The sequence below is a fragment of the Schistocerca cancellata genome, chromosome 1 (assembly GCF_023864275.1).
Source record: "Schistocerca cancellata isolate TAMUIC-IGC-003103 chromosome 1, iqSchCanc2.1, whole genome shotgun sequence".
Taxonomy (NCBI): Eukaryota; Metazoa; Arthropoda; class Insecta; order Orthoptera; family Acrididae; genus Schistocerca; species Schistocerca cancellata.
This window is the reverse complement of record NC_064626.1, coordinates 659886667-659913171: the sequence shown is the minus strand read 5'-3', so window position 1 is coordinate 659913171 and position 26505 is coordinate 659886667. Positions and strand designations below refer to the sequence as shown.

Genomic DNA, 26505 nt, shown 5'->3' with positions numbered 1-26505 from the left:
CCAAAAGAAAAAATGATCCTTTAACTACTGACTGGGAGGGGGGGGCCAGTTGTAAAATATTGGCCTTATATTTGGGAGAAGGAATGTTTTAGTCATAATTTGGCTGCCCAGATTTTTTCTTCATTTATAGCACTTCAAAATTATTTTACGTCAGTGGTTGACTGGGGGGGAAGGGGGGGCCAGAGTCATAAGGAGGGGGGGGGGGGGGGAGTTGCAGACAGCTCAGAGGAAAGCAGAATCATGCAGTCAAAAATTTGATATCCTTATTACAGTTGGTGAGTGCATTTGTTGTAAAGTTGACAGCAACTTGCGCGTCACCAAGTTATTGCTGACACAACACATTCTTCAGTCTGTGCTTTGCATTCTTAACTCAGTATGGTACATGTTGTGCTCTGCAGAAGTAAATAGTATTTTTATTGGTTTTCTACAATGAGAGAAAAGTCTGCAAAAAGAAGATTGTGTAATGAAGAATATATTAAGTATGGAGTCATCTTTAGTGAAAAAGACAGTGTTGAACTCTACAGTGTATTGTGTGTGATACTGTCCTTGGTAATGACTCATTGTGACCTCTGCATCTGGAACATCATCTATTTATTGATGAGACACTAGTCAAACCTTCCATTCTTAAAACTGCTAGAATTGTTATTGGAGAAGATAGTGAATAATGGATAAGACACCTCTTTCAACCAACAGTGTCCAATGTAGGATTGAGGAAATGGTCCTGAATGTGAAAGAACAGCTACTTAAAAGACAATGTCTCTATTTTTTATCTTGCAGTGTGATGATTCTACTTATGTAGCTCAATGACGACACTTAATAGTACACTTCTGATTTGTGGATAAAAAGCAAATAATGGTAGAACTATTACTTTCTGAAAACTTGGAAGCAACATGAAAAGTTTGCTATGTATTTTCTGGCATTACTGAGTTTTTGGTTGAAAATGGTTTGTTCTGGGATAGAGATATGGAAATTTGTACTGATGGAGCACCAGACATGTTAGATTCATGTTCTGGCTTCCTAAGTATTAAAAAAAAACTGATCATATTTACTCTTGTTTACTTGAGAAACTTAGCAGTACAATGAAATTGGCTATCAGTGTAATTAATAAAATTAAGCCAAGTGTTAGGAATACTCGTTTTATCTGAGTCTTGTGTAATGATCTCAGTTCTGAACACCAATCCTTAAGTCCAATGCTTTTGAAGGACAATGTGCTTAGAAGGCTGTATGTTTGAAGTCAGAAGTAGTGCTATTTCTTGTGAGTCAAGGGAAAGGTGAGCTTCATCATTCATTTACTGATGACAGCTCAATGTTTTCCCCAGTGTACCTTGCAGACTTCTTTGAAACACAGAACAATCTGAATTTGAAACTGCAAGGGAGAAACACCACAATAATTGATGCCACAAGGGCCTTCTTGGAAAAAAGACCATTACAGGAGTATCACCTAAATGCTCCCTAACTAACTTTGCAATCATTTTGTCAATTGAATAAACTTCTAGATAAGCAACAGTGTGAAGTCAATGAATGGAGAGTTACAATCAGTAAACACTTGTAACAACTCCATGAAGAGTTCAAACATAATTTCATCATTTGTCTTATGAAAACAAAACACCACAGCTGTTCGAACATGGAGAGAGACCTTAGATGTATTTTAACTAGTTTGAAACTAGAGATTCAGGAGCTGCCTAAAGAAAAACAATTTTAACCATTTCAGTGATGATCTGAATTTTTCTTGTGACTTTCATTACATAAAAAAAAATTGGACATTAAACGTTGTTGAAGTGAAAACAATGTCATTAGGTATTTAAGTAAGACATAAAGACATTTCTGTTGTGGCTACCAAGCCCTTTGAACCAATATAGTTTTGTATTACTCTACTTCTAATAACAATCTGTTACTAAAGTGTGGATCACAGATTATTGTCAAAGTTTTTCAAAACAAGCAAAGAATTTACTACATAAATGTAGGGGCATAATATATTCTGGGGTTGTAAAGGATACACCAGGTAGAAAGGAATAGGTTGCTTTAGATGAAAGCTAAGACAGAGTTGATTCCAGTTCTGTACAGTACACCCTCTTTCCCATCTAAAATCAGATTATGACTACCATTCATATGTTTCCCTAGATTATACAACTAATGAAGAGTTAATGAATTGAGTTGGGAAGGAAATTACTTTTCCCCTTACATCATTAAAGAAGAGGATTGAGGAGAAAGAAATTTGTTGCACAACTTGATAAAAGAAGGAATGTATTTATAGGGCATGTTGTGAGGCATCAAGAATTGTTAACCTTGTTGTGTAAATGTTGTAAAAATTATATAGCTTATTTCAAAATTTGTATTACAGGCTTCTAGGGGTCGTAGAGGACTTGGTAGATAAGGTTTTCATAACAAACCCATAACTTACTGTTTGGATATCCGACTACTACTAATGCTGCGAGAAACTGGTAGTCTCCCCTAGGTGGTTTCATTGTGCCATTCCCTACATGTGCACAGAAAAACAGAACTTCACTAAAGACTACTAAAAAAACCATCACATTCATGGAGAGGAATCTGAATACAGACAGAACATTCTTTCTCTGGTCCGCATTGTCCAGGTACCAATGGATACGAAAGTATCAGTCTGTTGCATACCAGGCATCCAGCAGCATATTTGGAATACACCGGCCAGGATTTGACTAAATGATTAAAGGTATTCAACAGAGTCAGTGAATGTGACTAATGGAACAGCATGATGAGTCTTTGCAAGTGTCTATTTACTTGGGCTGTACTATCCCCCTTAAAAGAGTGAAAGCTCAATAATTGGGACAAATTTCAGTTGGAAAATATGAAGGCATTTGACAATAACTAGCAGTAGCTCCCCATAGCTGAAGAATGATTGAAGACCAAGGCCCAACCCAAGAGCAAGATAACATTTATATAGCAAGCCATTAAAGTTCTGTTCCAAATGAAAGGTGTGGCAGAGAACATCTGCCAGACACTTATTTGAAGGGTGTCACTATACCAGAAAACTTCATGTGATGTTAGGCCATCAAGGCAATGTAGCATAAAAGAGTGCAGTGAAAGATGGTGGACATATTTGTGATATTCTGTTGGCAGTCACAGATGTCCATCAGGACTTCAAATTGCTAATGTTACAAGAAATAAGAGAAGACATAAGAGCTGGTGAGGTCTGCTTATGGAAAACCCAGATTGCTGGAATTATCAGTGAACCCAGCCTGAATAAGGCAGTATCGCTAATTCAAGGAGGAGTTCTTCAGTCATTAGTACCAACTTCTATAAGGCAGATCAACATAGATGGAACAAATCTGAAACCCCAGACTTTGCCATAACCAATTCAACTGCAGTGAAGAAAAATGATCAGTTGGAAAATGAAGCATACACTTTAGCCAAAAGACTGTACTGTGTCTCCCTTCCATTCCATAATCAACTACTAAAGACCCCCAAAAGCTAACTCCAAGATATGCTGAGGTGACAAAAGTTACGGGATACCCCCAAATATTGGGTCATATCTCCTTTTGCCTGGGGTAATGCAGCAACTCAGTGTCGCATGGGTTCAATGACTTGTTGAAGCTCCCATGCAGAAATATTCAGCCATGCTACCTCTATAATGTCGATAAATGCAAAAGTATTACCTGTGTAGGATTTTGTGCATGAACAGACCTATTGATTATGTCCTATAAATGTTCAATGGGATCATGTGAGGTGGTCTGGATGGCCAAATCATTCTCTTGAATTGTCCCAAACATTCTTCAAACCAGTCACGAACAATTGTGCGTCATCATGAAAACAAGAAATCCATGAATGGCTGAATCTAACCACTTCCAGTCAGTGATGGTTCAGTTGGAAGAGGGCCCAGTCCGTTTCATGTAAGCACAGCCCACATCATTATGGAACCACCACCAGCTTGCCCAGTGCCCTGTTGGCAACTTAGGTACATGGTTTTGTAGGGCCTGCACCACACTCGAACCCAATCATCAGATCTTACCAAATGAAAACAGGAGTCATCTGACCAGGCCATCAGTTGTCACGAGTGCAAAAGAGGTGCTGCGGGAAATGTTGTGCTGTTAGTAAAGGCACTCATATCAGTCATCTGCTGCCCTAGTCCATTAACACCAACTTTAACTGCACTGTCGTAATGGATGTGTTTGTTGTACGTGCCACATTGATTTTTGTGGATATTTCACCCGGAGCCGCCTGTCTGTTAGCACTGACAACTCTAAGCAAATGCAGCTGCTCTTTGTCATTAAGTAAAGGTCATTGGACACCGTGTAGTCTGTGGTGTGAGGTAATGTCTGGAATCTGATACTCTCACCACACTCTTGGCACTGTTGATCACGGATTATAGAATTCCCTAACGATTTCCAAAATATAATGTCCCATACATCTAGTTCCAACTACCATTGCATGTTAAAAGTCTGTTAATTGCCTTCATTGACCGTAATCACGTTGGAAACCTTTTCACATGAGTCACCTGAACACAAATGGCAGCTTTGCCACTGCGCTCCCCTTTTATACCTGTGATACTTCCATCTGTACATCTGCATCTCTCTATCCCACGACCTTTGTGACCTCAGTGTAAGTTTTGTAGGTAGCATATTTATCCACCAATGTCATGTTTCCTGACACCTTATCACAACAAAGTGTACAAAAGGACACATTATGGAGGGATCTTTAATGCAGTGTATGTTAGCTTCACTGCATGCTTAATGTTTTCATGTTTTCAGTCCTAAACTTGGGATGTTTAATGTCTTTTGTGTGTTCAGTCCATGGCATTAATGAGCTCACAAGATGAAACAGTGATGGTTCTATATCATGGGTCTTGGGCCATGTTGACTCAAGTGTTTGCAAAGCTAGAATACTGTATTTGTTGGTTTTTGTATTTATACTTGTGTAATATGAGAATTTGTAGTTTAAGTGGCACACCACATATTAGATCACACCAAAATGCATCATTTTAGTATGGTTTGTTCTGGTGGTGTTGGAAAAATGCAACATTGGTAGAAAAACATGTCACTACGCATTTCTAAGTACTCCATTTAGTAGGTTAAATATGTAGCAACAACAAAGGAATTGCTTCATATCACCTATTAAATCACATTTTTCTTTCTGTACTTGATTTGTTTATAGATGAAACCAGCTTATCTCCTCTTTTGCACTGCAAAGTGGTCTATTGCCTTATATAAGCTGCACATTGAATTCATGTTTTGCTATTTTCAGGCTCACAGTATGCAGCAGTTATTCGTATCTGTCTAATACTCTGGTACAATATTCTCACAAAAAGAAACTTGCTAATAATGGTAATGGGGTAGTTTTTGTATGCATATTTCTTCTGTACATTTACAACAATGCAGGAAAAGATAGATTGCTACTTACTATAAAGAAGACATGTCAAGTTGCAGACAGACACAATTAAGAAACATTCGCTCATAGGTTTCAACCACAACCATTGTCAGTAAACACAAACACATTCACACATGCACACGCACACCTTGCGCACACATGACCACCAATTCCAGCATCTTGGGCCGGAATGCAATATCATGTGGGATGCAAGCAGCTGTCTGGAGGGGGGTGGGGAAGAGAAAGGGATAGTTGTGTATGGATGGGGAGAGAAACGAACGCTGTCTGATGGAGTGTGCAGGGACTAGACTGCCAACAGGAAAAAAAGGAGAGGAGCAGGGAAGGATGGGGTGAATGCATTGGCAGAGGGCTGCAAATAAAGAGGGTGGGAGATGAGAACGGGAAGGAGATGATATGATAGGACGGGGGGGGGGGGGGGGGGGGACTGTTGGGTGGAGGGTATGGGGATAGTATGTTACTGTACGCTGAGGCCAGGATCCTTACAAGGATAACTCCCATCCGTGCAGTGCAGAAAGCTGACAGTGGAGGAAAGAATCCAGATGGCTCAGGTAGTGAAGCAGCCATTCAAATCAAATGTCGTATGTTCAGCTGCATGACGTGCCATAGGGTGGTGCACTTTGCTATTGGCCACAGTTTGGCAGTGGCTGATCATCCTGGTGGACTGCTGATTCGTAGTTGTACCAATATAAAAACCTGTGCAATGATTACAGCAGAGCTGGTAAATGGCATGGCTGCTTTCACAGGTGGCCCGGTCCCTGATGGGATAGGGTAAACCTGTGACAGGACTGGAATAGGAAGTGCCGGGTAGGTGGATTGGGCAGGCACTTGGGTCTTCCACAGGGATATGATCCTTGTGGCAAGAGTTTGAGATTGGGAGTGGCATAAGGATGGACTAGTATGTTGAGGAGGTTGGGTGGGTGATGGAACACTACTTTAGGAGGGGTGGGAAGTATCTCGGGTAGGATGTCCCTCATTTCAGGTCATGGTGATAGGTAATCAAAGCCCTGTTGAAGGATATGGTTCAGTTGTTACAGTCTGGGGTGGTACTGGGTGATGAACAGACACTCTTTTGTGGCTGGTTTTTGGGGGTGGTAGGAGGATTGGGGTTGTGAGGGGAAATGGCATGGGAGATCTGTTTGCGGGCTAGGTCTGGGGGATAATGCCTGTCTATGAAGGTCTTGGTGAGATCCTCAGCATTCTGAGTAAGGGAGTTTTGTCACTGCAGATATGCCATCCCTGGGTAATCAGATTATATGGGAATGTGGACAGAGGTGCAGATGGAGCAATCACAGAGGAGGAGGTCATCTTGGAAGGTGGCACGCTGTGTTGAGGAGGACCATGTGAAGTGGATGGGAGAGAAGGTGTTGAGGTTCTGAAGGAACGAAGATAGGGTATCTAGGCCCTGGGTCCAGATCATGAAGATATCATCAATGAACCTGAACCAGACTAGGGTTTGGTGTTCTGGGAGGCTCCTCTAAATGGCCTGTAAAAAGGTTGGCATAGGAGGGTGCCAAGCAGGTACCTATGGCTGTGCTGTGGATTTGTTTATATACCTTCCCTTCAAATTAGATGTAGTTGTGAGTTTGTGTAAAGATAGTAAGGTGTATGAGGAATGGGTAGTGGATTAAGGACATTGTGAAAGGCATACGGGGTGCCAAGCAGGTACCCATGGCTGTGCTGTGAATTTGTTTATATACCTTCCCTTCAAATGAGAAGTAGTTGTGGGTTTGTGTAAAGATAGTAAGGTGTATGAGGAATGGGTAGTGGATTTGGAATTTGAAGGACATTGTGAAGGGTAGTGTTAAATAGTGGTAAGACCTTGGGCATGAGGGACGATGGTGTATAGAGAGTTGGCACCAACAGTGTCAAGTATGGATCCAGGAGGTAAAGGGATAGGGATGGTGGAGGGTTGCTGAAGGAAATGGTTGGCATCTTTGATGTGGAAAGCTAGATTACAGGCAATTGGTTGAAGGTGTTTGTCAGAGAGCATTGAAATTCTTTCAGTGGGGGCACAATAACCAGCCACAATGGGGCTGACATTGTTGGGTTTTTGGATTTTGAGAAGCATGTAGAAGGTGGTATGCAGGATGACATAGGGGTGAGGAGGGAAATGGATTCAGGGGAGATGTTCTGGGAGGGGTCTAAGGCTTTAAGCAAGGATTGGAGTTTTTGTTGGACTTTTGGGATGGGATATCTCTGTCAAAGTTTATAGGTGGAGTAGTCAGACAATTGGCGGAGGTCATGTGCCAAGTAGTCACTGCAATTCATAACAACAGTGATGGAACATTTATCTACAGGTAGGATGATTAGGTCGGGATTTGTTTTGTAATTGTGTATGGCTGTTCTTTTTTCCAGTAAAAGCTAGGTTTTCTGAGGAAGGGACCTGGGGAAGGACAGTGAGGCTAAGTTGTAGGTAAGGAATTCCTAGAATGTGACCAGTGGGTGGTTAGTTGGGAAGGGGGAAAGATCACGGTTGGATGATGGTATGAACTGGAAGAAGCAGGGTTCAGTGTTGGAATTAGGGTGGTTTTGGTTGGAGGGACTGGCTGCAAAGAAGTGCATCTATTGCAGGAATCGGGAGAAGGAGAGTAGGTCTCTGACAAGTCCAACTTGGTTAAATTTGGGTGTACAGCTAAAGGTGAGTCCTTTGGATAGGACTGAAACTTCTGTGGAGCTGATGGTTTTGGTAGAAAGGTTAACAGTGTTCTAGGACTGTTTTAGCTGTGGATTTGGAGGATGTTTGGTAAGGAGTTTTGGAGGATGTGGCAAGTTGGAAAGGTCAGCTAGGCAGGGTTTAGCTGCTATGAGGGGTGGACGAGGAGGAACGTTGTGGGTATGATAGAGGTTGGATAGTGGTGCCCTGAGGTGGCAGTAGGATGTCAGCAATTTGGATAATTTATAGAGATTGTGTCTGGAGTGCTCCTCCAGGTGCTGGAGAGCAAGGGATTCAATTTGAGAGATGTGATGTATGGAGTAGGGATTGTATAGTAGTAGTATCCTGCAGAGGGAGCAGAGGTGGTTCTGGGATGACTGTGCCATGGAGATGTGTTTTTGCAGGGTCAGGGATTGACAGAATCTGAAAATGTATAGTTCATTGTGAAAGGAGGGATGGGATCCTGAGAAAGGAATCTTTACAGTTAGGCTGTTTGGGGGGATTCCGTGGTTAAGGCAGCATTTGAGTAACAGGACGTGGGACTAGGTTTCAACCAGGGAAAGGGATACTTTTCTGAACTGGTAAAGAAAGATGGAGGCAGGAATGGTTCAAAGGAAATGGGGAAAATAGGTGTTGATGATTGTGAGAGCAGCTGAATAAGCAAAAAGACACATAAAGATGTGTAAAAAATACATAAAGACACACAGAAACATGCACAGATACTTAAAAATACACACAGATACATAAAAATATGGAGAGATATATAAAAATATGTGCAGATATGTAAAAATATGCGCAAATACGTAAAAATATGCAAAAATCCGTGTAACCACGTAAAACTAAGCATAAATATGTTAAAAACGTACATAAATGTGGGTGAAAGGAATAATGAGATATGGGAGTGTGTGTGCATTGCAATAAGAGAGGGATGGAGGGGGGATGGGTCAGATCGAGGATCAAAAATTCATGCGGCACTGACAGGTGTGGGAAACAAAACTCTAAAGTATGTCTGGATGAGGGATGAAGGGGGATCATTAGGAATAAATGTAATTAACTATCGGAGGTAAGAGTATGGGGCATTAGATGCAGCAAAACAGTCCACGTGGTGATGAAGTCTATGTTGTGCACTGACGGTCATTAATACAGTGTGGCTCAGAAGTAGATGCGGTTTGGAAGGCACTAAACAAACACATGAAAACAGAGAAAGAACAGACACTGAGAAGAGTACTCCTATAGAGAAGAGTAAGAAAGGAAAACATCACAGGGTTGTAGGAGGGGAGAAAGCCATTCGGCAAAAATCAAACTATTGAGACTCCAGGTAGGAATATCAACAATCTAGGAAAGATAGATAGCTACTTATCGTAAAGAAGACACATCATGTTGCAGACAGCACACATAACTTTCGATCACAGCCTTCATCAGTAAACACACACACACACACACACACACACACACACACACACACACTTATATGCAAAAACAAGCACACCTCGTACACACATAACTGCGAACTCCAGCATCTCAGGTCGGAATGCAATATCACGTGGGATGCAAGCAGCAATCTGGAGGGGGTGAGAAAGGGGAAGGGATAGTAGTGTACAGGTGGGGGAGAAACAAACACTGTCTGGTGGAGTGTGCAGGGATTAGACTGCCAACAGGCATCAGGAGATTGTGAGGCAGGGACGTGGGGTAAAAAAGGAAGAAAAAAGGAGAGAAGTGGGGTAAAGGTGGGGGGCATGCATTGAGAGAGCATTGCAAATCAACAGGATGGGAGGCAAGAATGGGGAGGAGATGATAGAGCGGAAGGGTTGGAAACTGTTGGGTGGAGGGTGTGGGGACAGAATTTTACTATAGGTTGAGGCCGGGATAATTACCGGAGCAGAGAATGTGCTGTAAGGATAGCTCCCATCTGCACAGTTTAGAAAAGCAGGTGGTGGAGGGAAGGATCCAGATGGCTCAGATAGTGAAGCAGTCATTCAAATCAATGCTTAATGATCAGGGACAATGAAATACACAATCACATTCTCAACACTCACTGTTTATTCCAACAATTCCTGGTAGATACATGTGCAAAAATAGGAGCGGAACAGATGCTTTACAGAAGACTGAATCAGAAGAAACTATGCATCCACCTTCAAAGCAGAATCATAAATGATGGAAACATTGCCAACATTGGAACAGTGGTAATCTTACTCTCTTCATACATAGGAATTCGGACACACACACACACACACACACACACACACACACACACACACACACACAAAAACAAACCAAGCTGCCATGACCTACATAATTAAATATAGATGATCTGACCTCTTCATAACATTCACATGCAACTTGTTGTATCCAGAAATCAAAGAACATCTAAGAACGGACAAGCCCCCATGCATCAACACAACATAATAGCCCGAGTTTCCTGACAAGAACAAATGAGATTTATTGAAGTCATCACAAAATACCACATCTTTGGAACTGTTGGAAGCTGGATGTACACAATTGAATGGCAAAAACTAGGACTACCTCACTAACACAATTTCATATGGTTACACAACAGAATTCATCCCATGGATATTGACAGGCATCGAACCTGAGTTTCCCAGTCCACAAGAAAATCTGGAACTGTATGACAGAGTAGTGAAAGACATGATGCACAGACCATCTGGGCCATTAAACCCCAATTCGCCATGTATGAGTGATGGAAAATGTGCAAAAAAACCACAAACTATTCTTGGACAGCACACTAACCAGAACTGATGGTGGTCCCAAATACAGAACATAGTCACCCAACAACAGTGGCTTCACAGAAAAAATATGAATATGAGGCAGTGATGAACTGAAAATAGATAATCAATGAGTAGTACCATATAACGCACTACTTTCCAAAATATTCCAAGCACACACAAACGTAGAATAGTGCAATTCAGTGAAGTGCATCAAATATATCTGTAAATATGTGGACAAAAAGACAGTGATGTGACAGTATTTCAAATAGTCAAAGTCAGCAAATAACAAAACAGAAGCGAAGAGAACCTCGTGTACGAAATGTCCCGTACATGAATGCGAAACAACTGTGCAACATCTAGCAATGCATTTGGAGAGTTTACAAGTTTACTTCACAAAAGACATTGCCAAAAAAGTTGCAAGCGAACCACCTCAGAACACAACATTAACAGCTTTTTACCAACTGTGCCAGACGGATGCATTCACAAAAACATTACTATATGTTGGTGTCCCTACATATTATACATAGAACACAACAAGAAAAATCTTTCAACAACAAAAACAAAGAATTCCAGTAGAAGATCATCCAGGTATCATGAAAACTGGCACACCAGACCAGTATGCACTGTACATGGAAACAATGCTGAATGTTTCTATGTCGTGATGTTATTTAATTGGATAGATAACCTCCATTATACTTAAATAAATAATTTTATCAATAATTGCTTGTTTTCATTGTTATATCTCATGATGTTGCTACACGAATTATGGGGATCAACAAGTTTCATAGATCTCAGGGTTGTTGACAGTTACCTGTGCCAGATGTACAGGAAAAACACGAAAATGCTTAGGACTACTGGAAAATGACAACCTCTGGAAATTAACCTACAAGATCCCTTTTTCACAACCGCAGTGGAACAAATGATTGACTTATTCGCCATAATTCTAACAAAATGTGATCCATTGAATGTGAAACAGCTCTGAGACTCCTTCAAAGAGAGTATGATTGATGACATACTGTACTGAAACCAACGACGTCATCAGTGAAACACATAAACTTTTACCAGTAAATCGCCAGACCTTAGTACAACTTGGGATGCAAGCACCCCAAAAAGCTGCTATCAGAATCCTAAACTTTGAAATTACAAAGGAGAAAGCTACATCAACAAACTGCTTAAATATATTACCCACAACAAACTATTCCTCAGCAACAATCAAACTGAAATTTTCAATATTATCATGGACTGAATTGACAACATGGCAGAATTATTTACTTGGATGCACTAGGATGCACCAGGAAAACGTTTTTAATAAATCTGTTGCTGGCAGAAATACGTGCTAAACAACCCATCACACTAGCACTGGCATCATCTGGCATTGCAGCAACATTTAGGGAAGGAAATTGCACTGCCCATTCCACTCTACAACTACCGTTGAATATAGCCGAAGAACATTTCCAGTGTGTAAAATCACAAGAGCATCTGGACTGGGTGAACTTCTAAAGCATGCTATACTTACTTTCTAGGATGAATGCACAGTGGCACATAAAACATCACTTGAAGCCATGGACAGAACATTACAAGAATTACAAGGAAACTCTAAAGTGATGAGAGTAGCTCTACGCATACTCTCAGGAGATTTTCAACAATCACTTCCAGTTATCTCCAAGCAAACACCAGCAGCCGAGATTATTTCATGCTTAAAAAAAAAAAAAAAAATCACATCTCTAGCCACACACAGAAATACAGCGACTAACAAAAAATGTGAGACTGAACTATCGAAAGATTTCTGCAATATAGCCACTGCTGAAAATGAACTCATCAACCAAATTTATCCAAACATTGTTCACAACTATACTAATCCAAACTGGCTATTTGAAGGAGCAGTTTTGGCAGATAAAAATAATATTGTCAGTGATATCAACTTTAATATTCAAAAGAAAATTTCCAGTGAAGAGAGAATATACAAATTGATAGACACAATGCTAAACATTGAAGAAAGTGTGAACTTTCCCTACAGGATTTCTAAAGTCTTTGCAATACCACGAATGCCATTACACTCTCTAACTTAGAATTGGATCTCCAGTCATACTACTCAGAAGTCTCAACTCGCCAAAACTGCATAACAGGACAAGGCTATTGAATAACATCATTGCAGCCAAATTTATGACAGGATACTCACTATTTATCCCCAGAATAGCACTGATCTCTACTGGACTGCCATTCCAATTTAAAAGAGTGCAATTTCCAATCAAATTAGCCTACAGTTTTACATAACAAAGCACAAGGAAAAACTTTAAAATATTGCGGCATCAATTTCAAAGACTCCTGCTTCTGTCACAGTCAACTATATGCAGCTTGCTCTTGAGTAGGAAATTCAAAAGCTTTGTACATACATATCCCGGATAACAAAATGGAAAAATGTTGTTTATGAACAAGTATTGTAAATAGTTAGAATATGTTGTCAGTAAACATTTTTATCTCTTATGCTTTAAAGTTTATCCTTTTATTCCAACTACCACACAATCTCATATCAACTCCCTGAGCAAAGCTGGGTACGCCAGCTAGTAGAGATATAAGAGACAGGAAATTGATAGCTGAGTTTCAGCCACTTTGTTCATTCTCATCTGATGTAAGCAGTGAATAATGAAAATTATTTGGAAATTGGTAGGACACCCTTAGGCTCTTCTGGTTGAGCATTCAGAAAGCCCACAGGAGCTGTAGTGTGTAGATGATGTGCCCCCAAGTCTCTGCAACATAGAGCTAAACGGCTTAAGACTAGTGACTACCTGTTAAAAGAAATATTACTTTGTATCAACAGTTCCAAAAATTTTGACTCTCATTATTTGTGTGGGTAACATTCAGTATTCATCATCATAATTTAAATTCTGTAATACAGTGTTGAAAAATTATTTTAATATATATTTTGGAGTGACTCTGCCTCAAAACTTTTAAATGCAAGCATTACCTGTCTTTGATACATGTAGACTCCAAAGTAGGAATTATTGGACAAATCTGTTGTTGTTGTTGTTGTTGTTGTTGTTGCTAATGATGGAAACATTTATCTTAATTCCAGGATATACAGAACTAATTTGCCCTGCCATTGCTCTATTTCACTGAATTGGAATTGATGTCCTATTGAGGTGTCCCAAATCAACAAACGAGAATAAATGGTTGCGAGTGCCTGCTGAGTACCTGACCCAGTGCATGGTCACCTAGGCTGCACCAACTGTGGAAGCTTCAGAAATTGTGAAATTCTTTGTAGAAGATATAATTCTGACATTTAGATCAGCAGGTATAATGATCTCTTGAAAAAGTGTTGCAGTCAAAATTGACTTCAGAAATACTTTCATGATGCAATATCAACCACAGGATAACTGCCTACCATTCATAGAGAAGTTTCCTTGCAGTACACAAATAAGACATCCCTCTGGATGTATGTTGTCATTGAACAGAGAGCTGGAATACAGTACTGCCTGTTGTAATATTTGCATACAACAGAGTAAAGCAAGACACTGGATATTTCACACCATTTCTTCCAGCCAATGGCTCACAAGACTAAAAAAATATATATGGACACTTTGATGTAATCAGCCATGGGATCGCCAGGTTGAAACGAAAACAAACACATCGTCTCCAGAACAGAAGTGGCAAGACAGCTGGTGTGCATATTTGGGACACCCAGGGTAGCGAATCATGAACATCGACTTGTAAGCTGCAACCTGGGTGACCTGCTATGGATTTTTATATCAGTGCAGCAGGAAAAGCAATGAGAAAAATTTGTAAAACAATACATTGACCCATACTGAATCATACATTAAAAAGTGCATTGTATCATTTGCATGGATTCCAGTCATGCTCCTCAAGCATAGAGAATTAATGAGTTTAGAAACATGAATACCTGCTCAGTGATTGTGATGCCTTGATGAAAGTGACTTCATTTAATCAGGAAGGCATGTTAATAAGATCAGAATGCAAGGTTCCTGCAACACATTTACACAAAGGACCACTAAATAGATCCCAATCCAGAAATGCACAGTCAACCCCATAACAGGGTACCACTGTTTTGTGAGGTGGAGGAGAAGCAGGAGGAACAATGTTACATGATATGCCTCATGTGCTGTAGGGTACTGGTGTATCTGTGGCTAGTGATGTATGGGTTACTGGTTCGATTCCTGTCTCCTACAGTAGGCATTGCGTAATTTTGGAACTACAGTTAGCATTGTTGCATTTACAAACTGAAGCTTAGAAAGATTCCCATTAAGGTCCTAAAATGCTGTGATTCGCTTGTGCATTAGCTTCAGTATTCAAATCCCTTTAATCTTCCTTCCTTCTAAGCTACTGAAATGGCAACAGAGGATGCTGTATTCTGTACTGCTTTCAAAAATTTTTTTGAAATTAATGTCTTTATTGCTCTATTACTAGTGACTTGGGAATGAAGAACGAGATTAATAATTATAAACCACAAAATATTTTCACATCTGTAAAATTCAAAAAATAACTGCATGAGATGTTTAGCTGAGTACATTTCACAAACCCCTCACGTTTTCTTAAAATGTTATTGTGATGGTGAAGTCATTTTGGTATTCTGTCAAGACTTTTTCTAGTCGCTGTTAAATTTGGGATTAATTTAACATCTCGCACGAGTGACAGGGCTGTGTCCTTGCTGTTTCTTTTAGTTGAAGTCTTATACTTGTGTCAATAATGTCTTAGTTGGTAAAATAATAGTAAGCTAGAAATTACTGGAATTGCTATACAGAAATAGAGTAATTTATTTTATACCATAAGTCATTTAGTGCACTTTTAGTAATTATAAACTAAATTGCAGATGAAAAAACAACTAGTACATCTTTACAAGAACAGATAATGAGTTTAGAAGGAAAGCTTTCACAGAGTGAGGAACGTGCCACAGAGCTTTTGAGTGAAATACATCAAGAGAAGAGTGAGAAAGATGTTGCCCAACTTCGATGTGCAGAGCTGAATCAGCAATGTGAGCTGGTGAGACAACAGCTTCGTGAACAACAGAGAGATGCAGCTGACATACAGACTCGTGTTGGCACTCTACAAAATGAAATAGAAATAAAGGATAAGGTATTGTATTCGTCACATTTATTCTTATTGCAAATCATTGCTGTTGAATCTTTTGACATACTGTTGCTATTTTGGGGCTAGCATGAATCCTCACATAGTCGACAGTCTTGTCAGCTATCTTCCATAGTCTATTACTATGTAGGTAAAACAGATACCAGATCAGCACAGCTACCAAATGACATTGAGCAACACAAGCTTTTGGATTAAAGCAGCATTTTACTGAACACTACTAGATAAATTTTAATCTGTTGGTGGTTTGATCATTGGTCCATGTTCTCAAACTCGTGCAGCCATTCTGTAATACAAAAGCTCCAGTCTCATCATCAATTTAAGTAACATCTTTCACTAACATTGAATCACACAGAAAGTGTTCTAATGCAGTTGGCCAACAAGAAATCCCATTCCAATTGGCAACTGCATTTCAAGCATTTACATAAGACAATGCTTACAGCCTGTAATGTACCCAAATCCCATTGTATATAAGTTGTGTACTGCACTTTAAGTTGGTGCAAAATTTGCTATTATATTGGTACAACAATAACAGTAGAGTTTCGATTATTCAGATCTTAGTTATATGGATTCATCATCATCTGGATTGTCAATCACGAGCAAACATCTTTTTAGTATGGTCTGTGCATGCAAGGACATGTCACACTGGCACTACCCTCCCAATCTCTGTCTCTCAGATTTCATTATTGTTTGAGTTACAGTTGCCAGTCACGGTACCGTGTCACGCCTGTGCTTAGAAATACCAAAGCACAAGAAAGTGATGTTATCGTGTGAAGATAAAATAAACATTAGTGATTCATTAAAAAAAGGGAAACTGGTTATAAGTTAGCCAATACGAGGTGCATTCAAGTTCTAAGGCCTCCGATTTTTTTTCTAATTAACTACTCACCCGAAATCGATGAAACTGGCGTTACTTCTCGATGTAATCGCCCTGCAGACGTACACATTTTTCACAACGCTGACACCATGATTCCATTGCAGTGGCGAAGGCTTCTTTAGGAGTCTGTTTTGACCACTGGGAAATAGCTGAGGCAATAGCAGCACGGCTGGTGAATGTGCGGCCACAGAAAGTCTCTTTCATTGTTGGAAAAAGCCAAAAGTCACTAGGAGCCAGGTCAGGTGAGTAGGGAGCATGAGGAATCACTTCAAAGTTGTTATCACGAAGAAACTGTTGCGTAACGTTAGCTCCATGTGTGGGTGCGTTGTCTTGGTGAAACAGCACACGCGCAGCCCTTTCCGGACGTTTTTGTTGCAGTGCAGGAAGGAATTTGTTCTTCAAAACATTTTCGTAGGATGCACCTGTTACCGTAGTGCCCTTTGGAACGCAATGGATAAGGATTACGCCCTCGCTGTCCCAGAACATGGACACCATCATTTTTTCAGCACTGGTGGTTACCCGAAATTTTTTTGGTGGCGGTGAATCTGTGTACTTCCATTGAACTGACTGGCGCTTTGTTTCTGGATTGAAAAATGGCATCCACGTCTCATCCATTGTCACAACCGACGAAAAGAAAGTCCCATTCATGCTGTCGTTGCGCGTCAACATTGCTTGGCAACATTCCACACAGGCAGCCATGTGGTCGTCCGTCAGCATTCGTGGCACCCACCTGGATGACACTTTTCGCATTTTCAGGTCGTCATGCAGGATTGTGTGCACAGAACCCACAGAAATGCCAACTCTGGAGCCGATCTGTTCAACAGTCATTCGGCGATCCCCCAAAACAATTCTCTCCACTTTCTCGATCATGTCGTCAGACCGGCTTGTGCGAGCCCAAGGTTGTTTCGGTTTGTTGTCACACGATGTTCTTTCTTCATTAAACTGTCGCACCCACGAACGCACTTTCGACACATCCATAACTCCATCACCACATGTCTCCTTCAACTGTCGATGAATTTCAATTGGTTTCACACCACGCAAATTCAGAAAATGAATGATTGCACACTGTTCAAGTAAGGAAAACATCGCCATTTTAAGTATTTAAAACAGTTCTCATTCTCGCCGCTGGTGGTAAAATTCCCTCTGCTGTACGGTGCTGCCATCTCTGGGACATATTGACAATGAACGCGGCCTCATTTTAAAACAATGCGCATGTTTCTATCTCTTTCCAGTCCGGAGAAAAAAAATCGGAGGCCTTAGAACTTGAATGCACCTTGTAAGTATGATGTAAAACTTCCTGACAGATTAAAACTGTGCGCCGGACCGAGACTCGAACTCGGGACCTTTGCCTTTCGTGCACAAGTACTCCACCAACTGAGCTACCCAAGCACGACTCACGCCCCATCCTCACAGCTGTACTTCCGCCGTACCTCGTCTCCTACCTTCCAAAGTTTGGAATCTAGGAGACGAGGTACTGGTGTTACAAGATAACCATATGTGCGCAGCATAGTTTATATTTCTAGAATTAATAATACAAAATTCATTTTTCTTCATACATTCAGTTATCTGCATTTTCGATTATTGGGCTGATTTATGAGAACAATTAGTCTGGTTAATTGAGTCTGCATTGTAGCTATTGACATGCATGAATTAATGGTCATTGCCAAACTATGGCTAACTGCAAACACTAGTAACCAGTTACTGAACATGCAGCAATCTGCAGTGCCAATGAGCAATATCTGCTTCTACATCCATGGCTGTTTGCAATGTCTCACTCAACCCTCCCCTTTTTCCTTCATCAGCATTGATTCTGCTGAACTACATGTATATATGATAAATGTATCTTCAAAACCACTCTCTCCCTGACCTAAAATTGCTCTAGTTCCATCTAGCCATCAAGATTTGGAAGCTCTGTGGTTTTTCCAAATTGCTTCAGATAAACACTTGAATGGTTCTTTGAAATACATAGCCAATTAGACAAAAACATGAACATGAGTTATTTTTTCCTACCTGGAATTTTTATTGTTATAATATTTGTATCTATTTTCTAGGAGATTGGAAGTCAGTCATACAAAATTCAAGAACTTTTAAATAGAGTTCAGGCATTGGAACTAATTGAACATGATAAACATGCGGCAGAAAAACAAGAGCAGGAACTCAGAAGAACTATTTTAGATCTGGAGGAGCAGGTAGCTGAAAAAAATAAGGTATGAAAAATTTTGCGTTTTCTGTTTCTTTTTAATCACATAAGCAGTAGTGAAACAAATAACAGAAATGTATGTCCAGTGATATAGTAATGTGAGTAGCATAACCGTTCTGTTCTAGTGACTTTTTTGTTATACTGAAATATCTGAATTACAGTAACTGAACGCTGAACAATGTACTTTTGCCACAAATGTATTCCCTAACAAGAAAACAACGGTTATCCTGTTAATACATGTGATTTAACACTGCCAAAGATGTTTTTAGTTTTATTTAAGGAAGCTTTTTACATCCTATCTGCATAGCAAGCACTGTAATTTGAGTACTTTTAAACTTTCACATTTCATCTCCCAATCCAAGTTCTGCATTATTTTTGAAATTATTGAAAAAATGATCATTTAGTAAATTAGAAACTCTACATTGTAGGAAGAGAGTTTTTTGTGTGAATCAGTCAGATAAATAGGGCTTATGACGTGAACATAATATTATGAAACTGACATACAGATATTGTTTTTTACAGAGTGTCCGTGTATTACAACAGCGACTCGGTGATATGAAGAAAACACTGCAACGTGAACTGCGCAATCCAAGCCACGATACAGGTGACAGTGTGGATGTAATCCCCTCGGGGCAGGCTCCTGCCCAGGGCACTGGGCCAGGCCCTGGCCCAGGACCGGGAACAAGCAGCAGTAGACAGCCACCACCTATTGGCTCCGAGGATGACGTTAACTTTAAATATCTGAAGCATGTTCTTATGAAGTTCCTCACTAGCCGCGAGTATGAGGTATACCCAAATGTATATTAATTAATTCTTGACACTTCTTTTATATTTTTTCCCCCCTTGACATTTTGACCAGGCTAGAGTGCAAAATTCCTGGCTGCTTGTGTGCAATCAGATTTTATGCATTCACTGTTCTATAATTGGTTGCACAATTTGCTAAAATATTCTCATCATATCAAGATTTTTGAATTGTGTGAACAAATGCAAATTATTTTTCATTGTAGTCATCATCAGCTGACCTGTGTAGGAACACAAGTGGTCCCAATTGCAAATAATGAGGAGACTTTCCACAACTACATGCATCTATAACCATACAACACATTGTTTTGTTGAAAAGCTAAAACCTAAAGAAACATTATTTTATACTATTAACACTGTATAGTTTTAGTGCTGGCAAATGTATTTGTCTTTGTCAGAACTATAACTAAAATCAAAGTACAATTTTCATCGAAGTTCAGAAGTTATCTGTAAAGTCAGTTATGTTACGAAACTTAATACTGCAACATTGAAATCAGTCAAGTCAAAATCCAAAGGCAGGGTCACCATTGAAGCACAACACTTAGCACTGAAAGCTCATAGGTTAGTGAGACCAATGTACTGTCAGAAGAAAAAACTGAACTCCTGGACAGTGTGTGCAGCTGTTTATACAAACATCAAAAGTTCCTGCATGCTGGTATTTATACCACTATCAAATTTCCATAATATGTGTTCCATTACATACAAATATTACAAACACAAGCTATTTCAAGAACCTTCCAGAAATAATAACTGCTAAAGAACTAATAATCACTGATGGTCAGGTTTGAACTAGTAACCTGCAGCATGACAGCCAGTAGTGTTAACCTCTATGCTACACTGCATATGTGGCATGGATAGACATCTTTCTTTGTGATTTTATTCAGTTGTTGGTGATTGACACAGAACCACCATGTGCTATCCTTCTTCTTCACAATGACCTCTATGCTACACTGCATATGTGGCATGGATAGACATCTTTCTTTGTGATTTTATTCAGTTGTTGGTGATTGACACAGAACCACCATGTGCTATCCTTCTTCTTCACAATGACCGCAAGAGAAGACCTAGAACTCTCTGAAAGTTCAATGATGTCATCACGCAGCTTCTTCTCAGCTTCCTCCTATGTTATCCGTCATTGCTGTGAGTGCAGACTAGTTGGTGGACGATACCCAGTGTTGATATGGTGTTTTATGATGGACTGCTTTGTCTCTTTCCTCCAGTAAGGACTTGGAAGTATCTGAAAATTAACGCAGAATGGCTAGCTAGAACTTGCCGATGTTGTTCCTCGGTCAGGTCTGATCGTATTGGTGCTTCAGTAGCAGCTTCCTCCCCTGGATTGTCTGTAGTGGTAGCAGAGCATAATTCTTCATCAGTGGCACTAAGCTGCCCTTCATGAATTGTTTCAGGTCTCCCTATACAAATATCTTTAGGGATGTGTTTTGGCCGCTCATGGTAATTAGTGTTCCAAAGTTCCAAAGTTGTCCTTGACCACCTACAGTGCTTGTGACAGAAAACAGATACAGCATGTTGGAGAAGGACCCCATCCAGGGTACGACAATGGGCTTCATCCTACAGGTTGACTATAATCAACTGCAGTCGACTGGCATGACTAAGACTGTTGTGAAGATCAGAAACCTTTCATCACAGTGCATTTGACTAGTGGTGGAATAGACTGTGCTAAAAATTGATTCACCCTTTCTGGAACACACTCTATTACTCCCTGATGTGTGGGGTCGACATTCATTCTCTTATGTATTTGGTCCAACATTTCTGGATGCTATACATTGCTTTCTCTCTTCTCTTCCTATCTGGTGTATGAGAGAGGCAAGCTCGTGGTGGTCTTCCTAATTCTTTCATCAGATTCTTTTCTGTTGCATTTCGTCAAGTCACTGGCACCGCATGAGGAATTCCTCTGTCATTGTGAATTGTTTACCAGAAGAGCTTAGTACATGTCTTCTGTGACACTCCTCATCAAGTGTGAGATTTTGTTGGCTTGTGTTGTATTCATTTCTATGGGGTGGCATAAGGTCAGAACGTTCTGTACGTACAACTGTGACATTTCCCAGTGACGATGTTCATATGCTAGATGGACTTGCTGCTGACAGCCACTAAAAGGTTTTCTTCAGTTGTGCCGTGAATTTGTTTTGACTATTGAGCTTCTCCTTGTTGTTTTCAAACCATTGCTGGGTTGTTCTGTCCAAATAAAAGTACACTTTTGCCAAAAACATCATGTTGTCCCACGTGTTACATTTGGCGAATGGTCAAATCTTTCCAGCCAAGATCATGACCATTGTTTCCAGAAAAAACTCATGAACATCTAACATGCATCTGACTTACTGCTGTTTTGGACTTCACATATCTCCTGCACATATGGATCGTAATAAGGATGTACTGCTTGTAATCTGGTTCCTGTCGGCATAGGCAATGGCTTTTATATTGCCTAATTGGAGTCAGGGGGGTGTATACGTTTTGAAGTACATTTCATCTCCCAGACAGTGCCATGCCAAAACCAAAGTCAAGTCCAAATCTGGTGGCAGGATCACTAATGAAGTACATTAGATGAAGAGTGTATATTACGGACACCAGTATAGTCAGAACAGAACTGGACTCTTTGACAGAGATTGCAGCTATATATGCAAACATTGTTAACATATGATATTTCAAGAACCATTCAGAAATGATAAATACTAAATAACAAATACTTTCTGATGGTCAGTTTTGAACTGGTGAACCACAGCATGTCAGCCAGTGATGCTAACCATTACACTGTATTGCATGATTACTCCTCAAGGCAATATAGAAGACATCCAGACTTCAGAATTTAAGCATGCATGTGAATAAATGAAAATAGAAACTGTGTATATTTTATTATTGATTGCTTGATATAAGTTCATTTTTGCTATTTACGTACATGATGTGAGCTTATATAAATTGGACAGTTGAGAACAGAACAGAACCAAAACTGATATCTCATTTTAATAATCATAGTACACAAGATACTCCCCACCCCTGAACCATAGACCTTGCCATTGGTGGGGAGGCTTGTGTGCCTCAGCGATACAGGTAGCCATACCATAGGTGCAACCACAACGGACGGGTATCTGTTGAGAGGCCAGACAAATGTGTGGTTCCTGAAGAGGGGCAGCAGCCTTTTCAGTAGTTGCAGGGGCAACAGTCTGGATGATAGACTGATATGGCCTTGTAACACTAACCAAAATGGCCTTGCTGTGCTGGTACTGTGAACGGCTGAAAGCAGGGGGAAACTACAACTGTAATTTTTCCTGAGGGCATGCACCTTTACTGTATGGTTGAATGATGATGGTGTCCTCTTGGGTAAAATATTCCGGAGGTAAAATAGTCCCCCATTCGGATATCCGGGTGGGGACTACTCAAGAGGACGTCATTATCAGGAGAAAGAAAACTGGCGTTCTACGGATTGGAGCGTGGAATGTCGGATCCCTTAATCGGGCAGGTAGGCTAGAAAATTTAAAAAGGGAAATGGATAGGATAAAGTTAGATATAGTGGGAATTAGTGAAGTTCGGTGGCAGGAGGAACAAGACTTTTGGTCAGGTGAATACAGGGTTATAAATACAAAATCAAATAAGGGTAATGCAGGAGTAGGTTTATTAATGAATAAAAGAATAGGAGTGTAGGTAAGCTACTACAAACAGCATAGTGAACGCATTATTGTGGCCAAGATAGACACAAAGCCCACGCCTACTACAGTAGTACAATTTTATATGCCAACTAGCTCTGTAGATAACAAAGATGATGAAATAAAAGAAATTATTCAGATAGTGAACGGAGACGAAAATTTAATAGTCACGGGTGACTGGAATTCGATAGTAGGAAAAGGAAGAGAAGGAACCGTAGTAGGTGAATATGGATTGGGGGGAAGAAATGAAAGAGGAAGCCGCCTGGTAGAATTTTGCACAGGGCATAACTTAGTCATAGCTAACACTTGGTTCAAGAATCATAAAAGAAGATTGTATACGTGATAGAAGCCTGGAGACACTGACAAGTTTCAGATAGATTATATAATGGTAAGACAGAGATTTAGGAACCAGGTTTTAAATTGTAAGACATTTCCAGGGGCAGATGTGGACTCTGGCCACAATCTATTGGTTATGAACTGTAGATTAAAACCGAAGAAACTGCAAAAAGGTGTGAATTTAAGGAGATGGGGACCTGGATAAATTGAAAGAACCAGAGGGTTTAGAGTGTTTCAAAGAGAGCATTAGGGAACAATTGACAACAATGGGGGAAAGAAATACAGTAGTAGAAGAATGGGTAGCTTTGAGGGATGAAATAGTGAAGGCAGCAGAGGATCAAATAGGTAAAAAGACAAGGGCTAGTAGGAGTCCTTGGGTAACAGAAGAAATATTGAATTTAATTGATGAAAGGAGAAAATATAAAAATACAGTAAATGAAGCAGGCAAAAAGGAATACAAATGTCTCAAAAACGAGATCGACAGGAAGTGCAAAATGGCTAAGCGGGGATGGCTAGAGGACAAATGTAAGGATGTAGAGGCTTATCTCACTAGGGGTAAGATAGATACTGCCTACAGGAAAATTAAAGAGACCTTTGGAGAAAAGAGAACCACTTGCATGAATATCAAGAGCTCATATGGAAACCCAGTTCTAAGCAAAGAAGGGAAAGCAGAAAGGTGGAGGGACTATATAGAGTGTATATACAAGGGCGATGTACTTCAGGGCAATATTATGGAAATGGAACAGGATGTAGATGAAGATGAAATGGGAGATATGATATTGCGTGAAGAGTTTGACAGAGCACTGAAAGACCTGAGTCGAAACAAGGCCCCGGGAGTAGACAACATTCCATTAGAACTACTGACAGCCTTGGGAGAGCCAGTCCTGTGAAAACTCTACCATCTGGTGAGCAAAATGTATGAGACAGGTGAATACCCTCATACTTCAAGAAGAATATAATAATTCCAATCCCAAAGAAAGCAGGTGTTGACAGATGTGAAAATTATCGAACTATCAGTTTAATAAGTCACGGCTGCAAAATACTAACGCAAATTCTTTACAGACGAATGGAAAAACTGATAGAAGCTGACCTCAGGGAAGATCAGTTTGGATTCTGTAGAAATATTGGAACACGTGAGGCAATGCTGACCCTACGACTTATTTTACAAGCTAGATTAAGAAAAGGCAAACCTACGTTTATAGCATTTGTAGACTTAGAGAAATCTTTTGACAATGTTGACTGGAATACTCTTTTTTCAAATTCTGAAGGTGGCAGGGGTCAAATACAGGAGCGAAAGGCTATTTACAATTTGTACAGAAAGCAGATGGCAGTTATAAGAGTTGAGGGGCATGAAAGGGAAGTAGTGGTTGGGAAGGGAGTGAGACAGGGTTGTAGCCTCTCCCCAATGTTATTCAATCTGTATATTGAGCAAGCAGTACAGGAAACAAAAGAAAAATTCAGGGTAGGTATTAAAATCCACGGAGAAGAAATAAAATCTTTGAGGTTCGCCGATGACATTGTAATTCTGTCAGAGACAGCGAAGGACTTGGAAGAGCAGTTGAACGGAATGGGCAGTGTCTTGAAAGGAGGGTATAAGATGAACATCAGCAAAAGCAAAACGAGGATAATGGAATGTAATCGAATTAAATCAGGTGTTGCTGAGGGAATTAGATTAGGAAATGAGACACTTAAGGTAGTAAAGGAGTTTTGCTATTTTGGGGAGCAAAATAACTGATTATGGTCGAAGTAGAGAGGATATAAAATGCCGACTGGCAATGGTAAGGAAAGCGTTTCTGAAGAAAAGAAATTTGTTAACATCAAGTATAGATTTAAGTGTCAGGAAGTCGTTTCTGAAAGTTATTTGTATGGAGTGTAGCGATGTATGGAAGTGAAACATGGACAGTAAATAGTTTGGACAAGAAGTGAATAGAAACTTTCAAAATGTGGTGCTACAGAAGAATGCTGAAGATTAGATGGGTAGATCACATAACTAATGAGGAGGTATTGAATAGCATTGGGGAGAAGACAAGTTTGTGGCACAACTTGACTAGAAGAACGGACTGGTTGGTAGGACATGTTCTAAGGCATCATGGGATCACCAATTTAGTATTGAAGGGCAGTGTGGAGGGTAAAAATCATAGAGGGGGACCTAGAGATGAATACACTAAGCAGATTCAGAAGGATGTAGGGTGCAGTACGTACTGGGAGATGAAGCAGCTTGCACAGGATAAGTAGCATGGAGAGCTGCATGAAACCAGTCTCAGGACTGAAGACCACAACAACAACAACAACAATAACAACACCACACAAGATACATCGACTAGAAAGTTAGGCCATTCCGGTGAGTACCCTCTCATTGGTTAGCATTGTGTTAACATCACTTGGCAACCAACACGGGTACAGTTGGGCACTAGCTAATGGAAACCTCACACAGTAAAACAATTTTTCATGTCTTGTTTCATTTGATTTTTAGTGTCTCATTGATGGGGTTCAGGATGATTCAAAATAATTAGTTTGAAATATTCAAAAGGAAATGTTAAACAGAAAAAGCACGGATGACAAAAGTTGTCAATATCCAAACCTAGCTGTAATTTGTTACTCGAGCTTAGGCTTAAGCCCATGAAAACGATGAATATTTTACAGTTTTGTGTGCTGCTTTAATTCAGACATATTAAGAGAATATAATGATACAGATGATGAAACTTAAGTTTTGATGTTGAAATAAAAAATTTAACACGAAGTAGTCCAGAGAAGATTTCTTTCTGCTGAAGCTTGCGTCATTGCATTCCATTTGGGCCTTT

At 40.0% G+C, this 26505-nt stretch overlaps 1 protein-coding gene across 2 annotated transcripts in view; it reads left to right on the top strand.

The window, feature by feature from the left end:
• Nucleotides 1–26505, top strand: part of LOC126183636 (golgin subfamily A member 1) — a 143254-nt gene that overhangs the window by 109744 nt on the left and 7005 nt on the right. For both annotated transcript variants that reach the window (XM_049925782.1, XM_049925774.1), the window contains 3 exons: nucleotides 15563–15825; nucleotides 18763–18918; nucleotides 19434–19697. In XM_049925782.1, the coding sequence (XP_049781739.1) occupies nucleotides 15563–15825; nucleotides 18763–18918; nucleotides 19434–19697 (683 nt within the window). The remainder of the gene's footprint in view (nucleotides 1–15562; nucleotides 15826–18762; nucleotides 18919–19433; nucleotides 19698–26505) is intronic.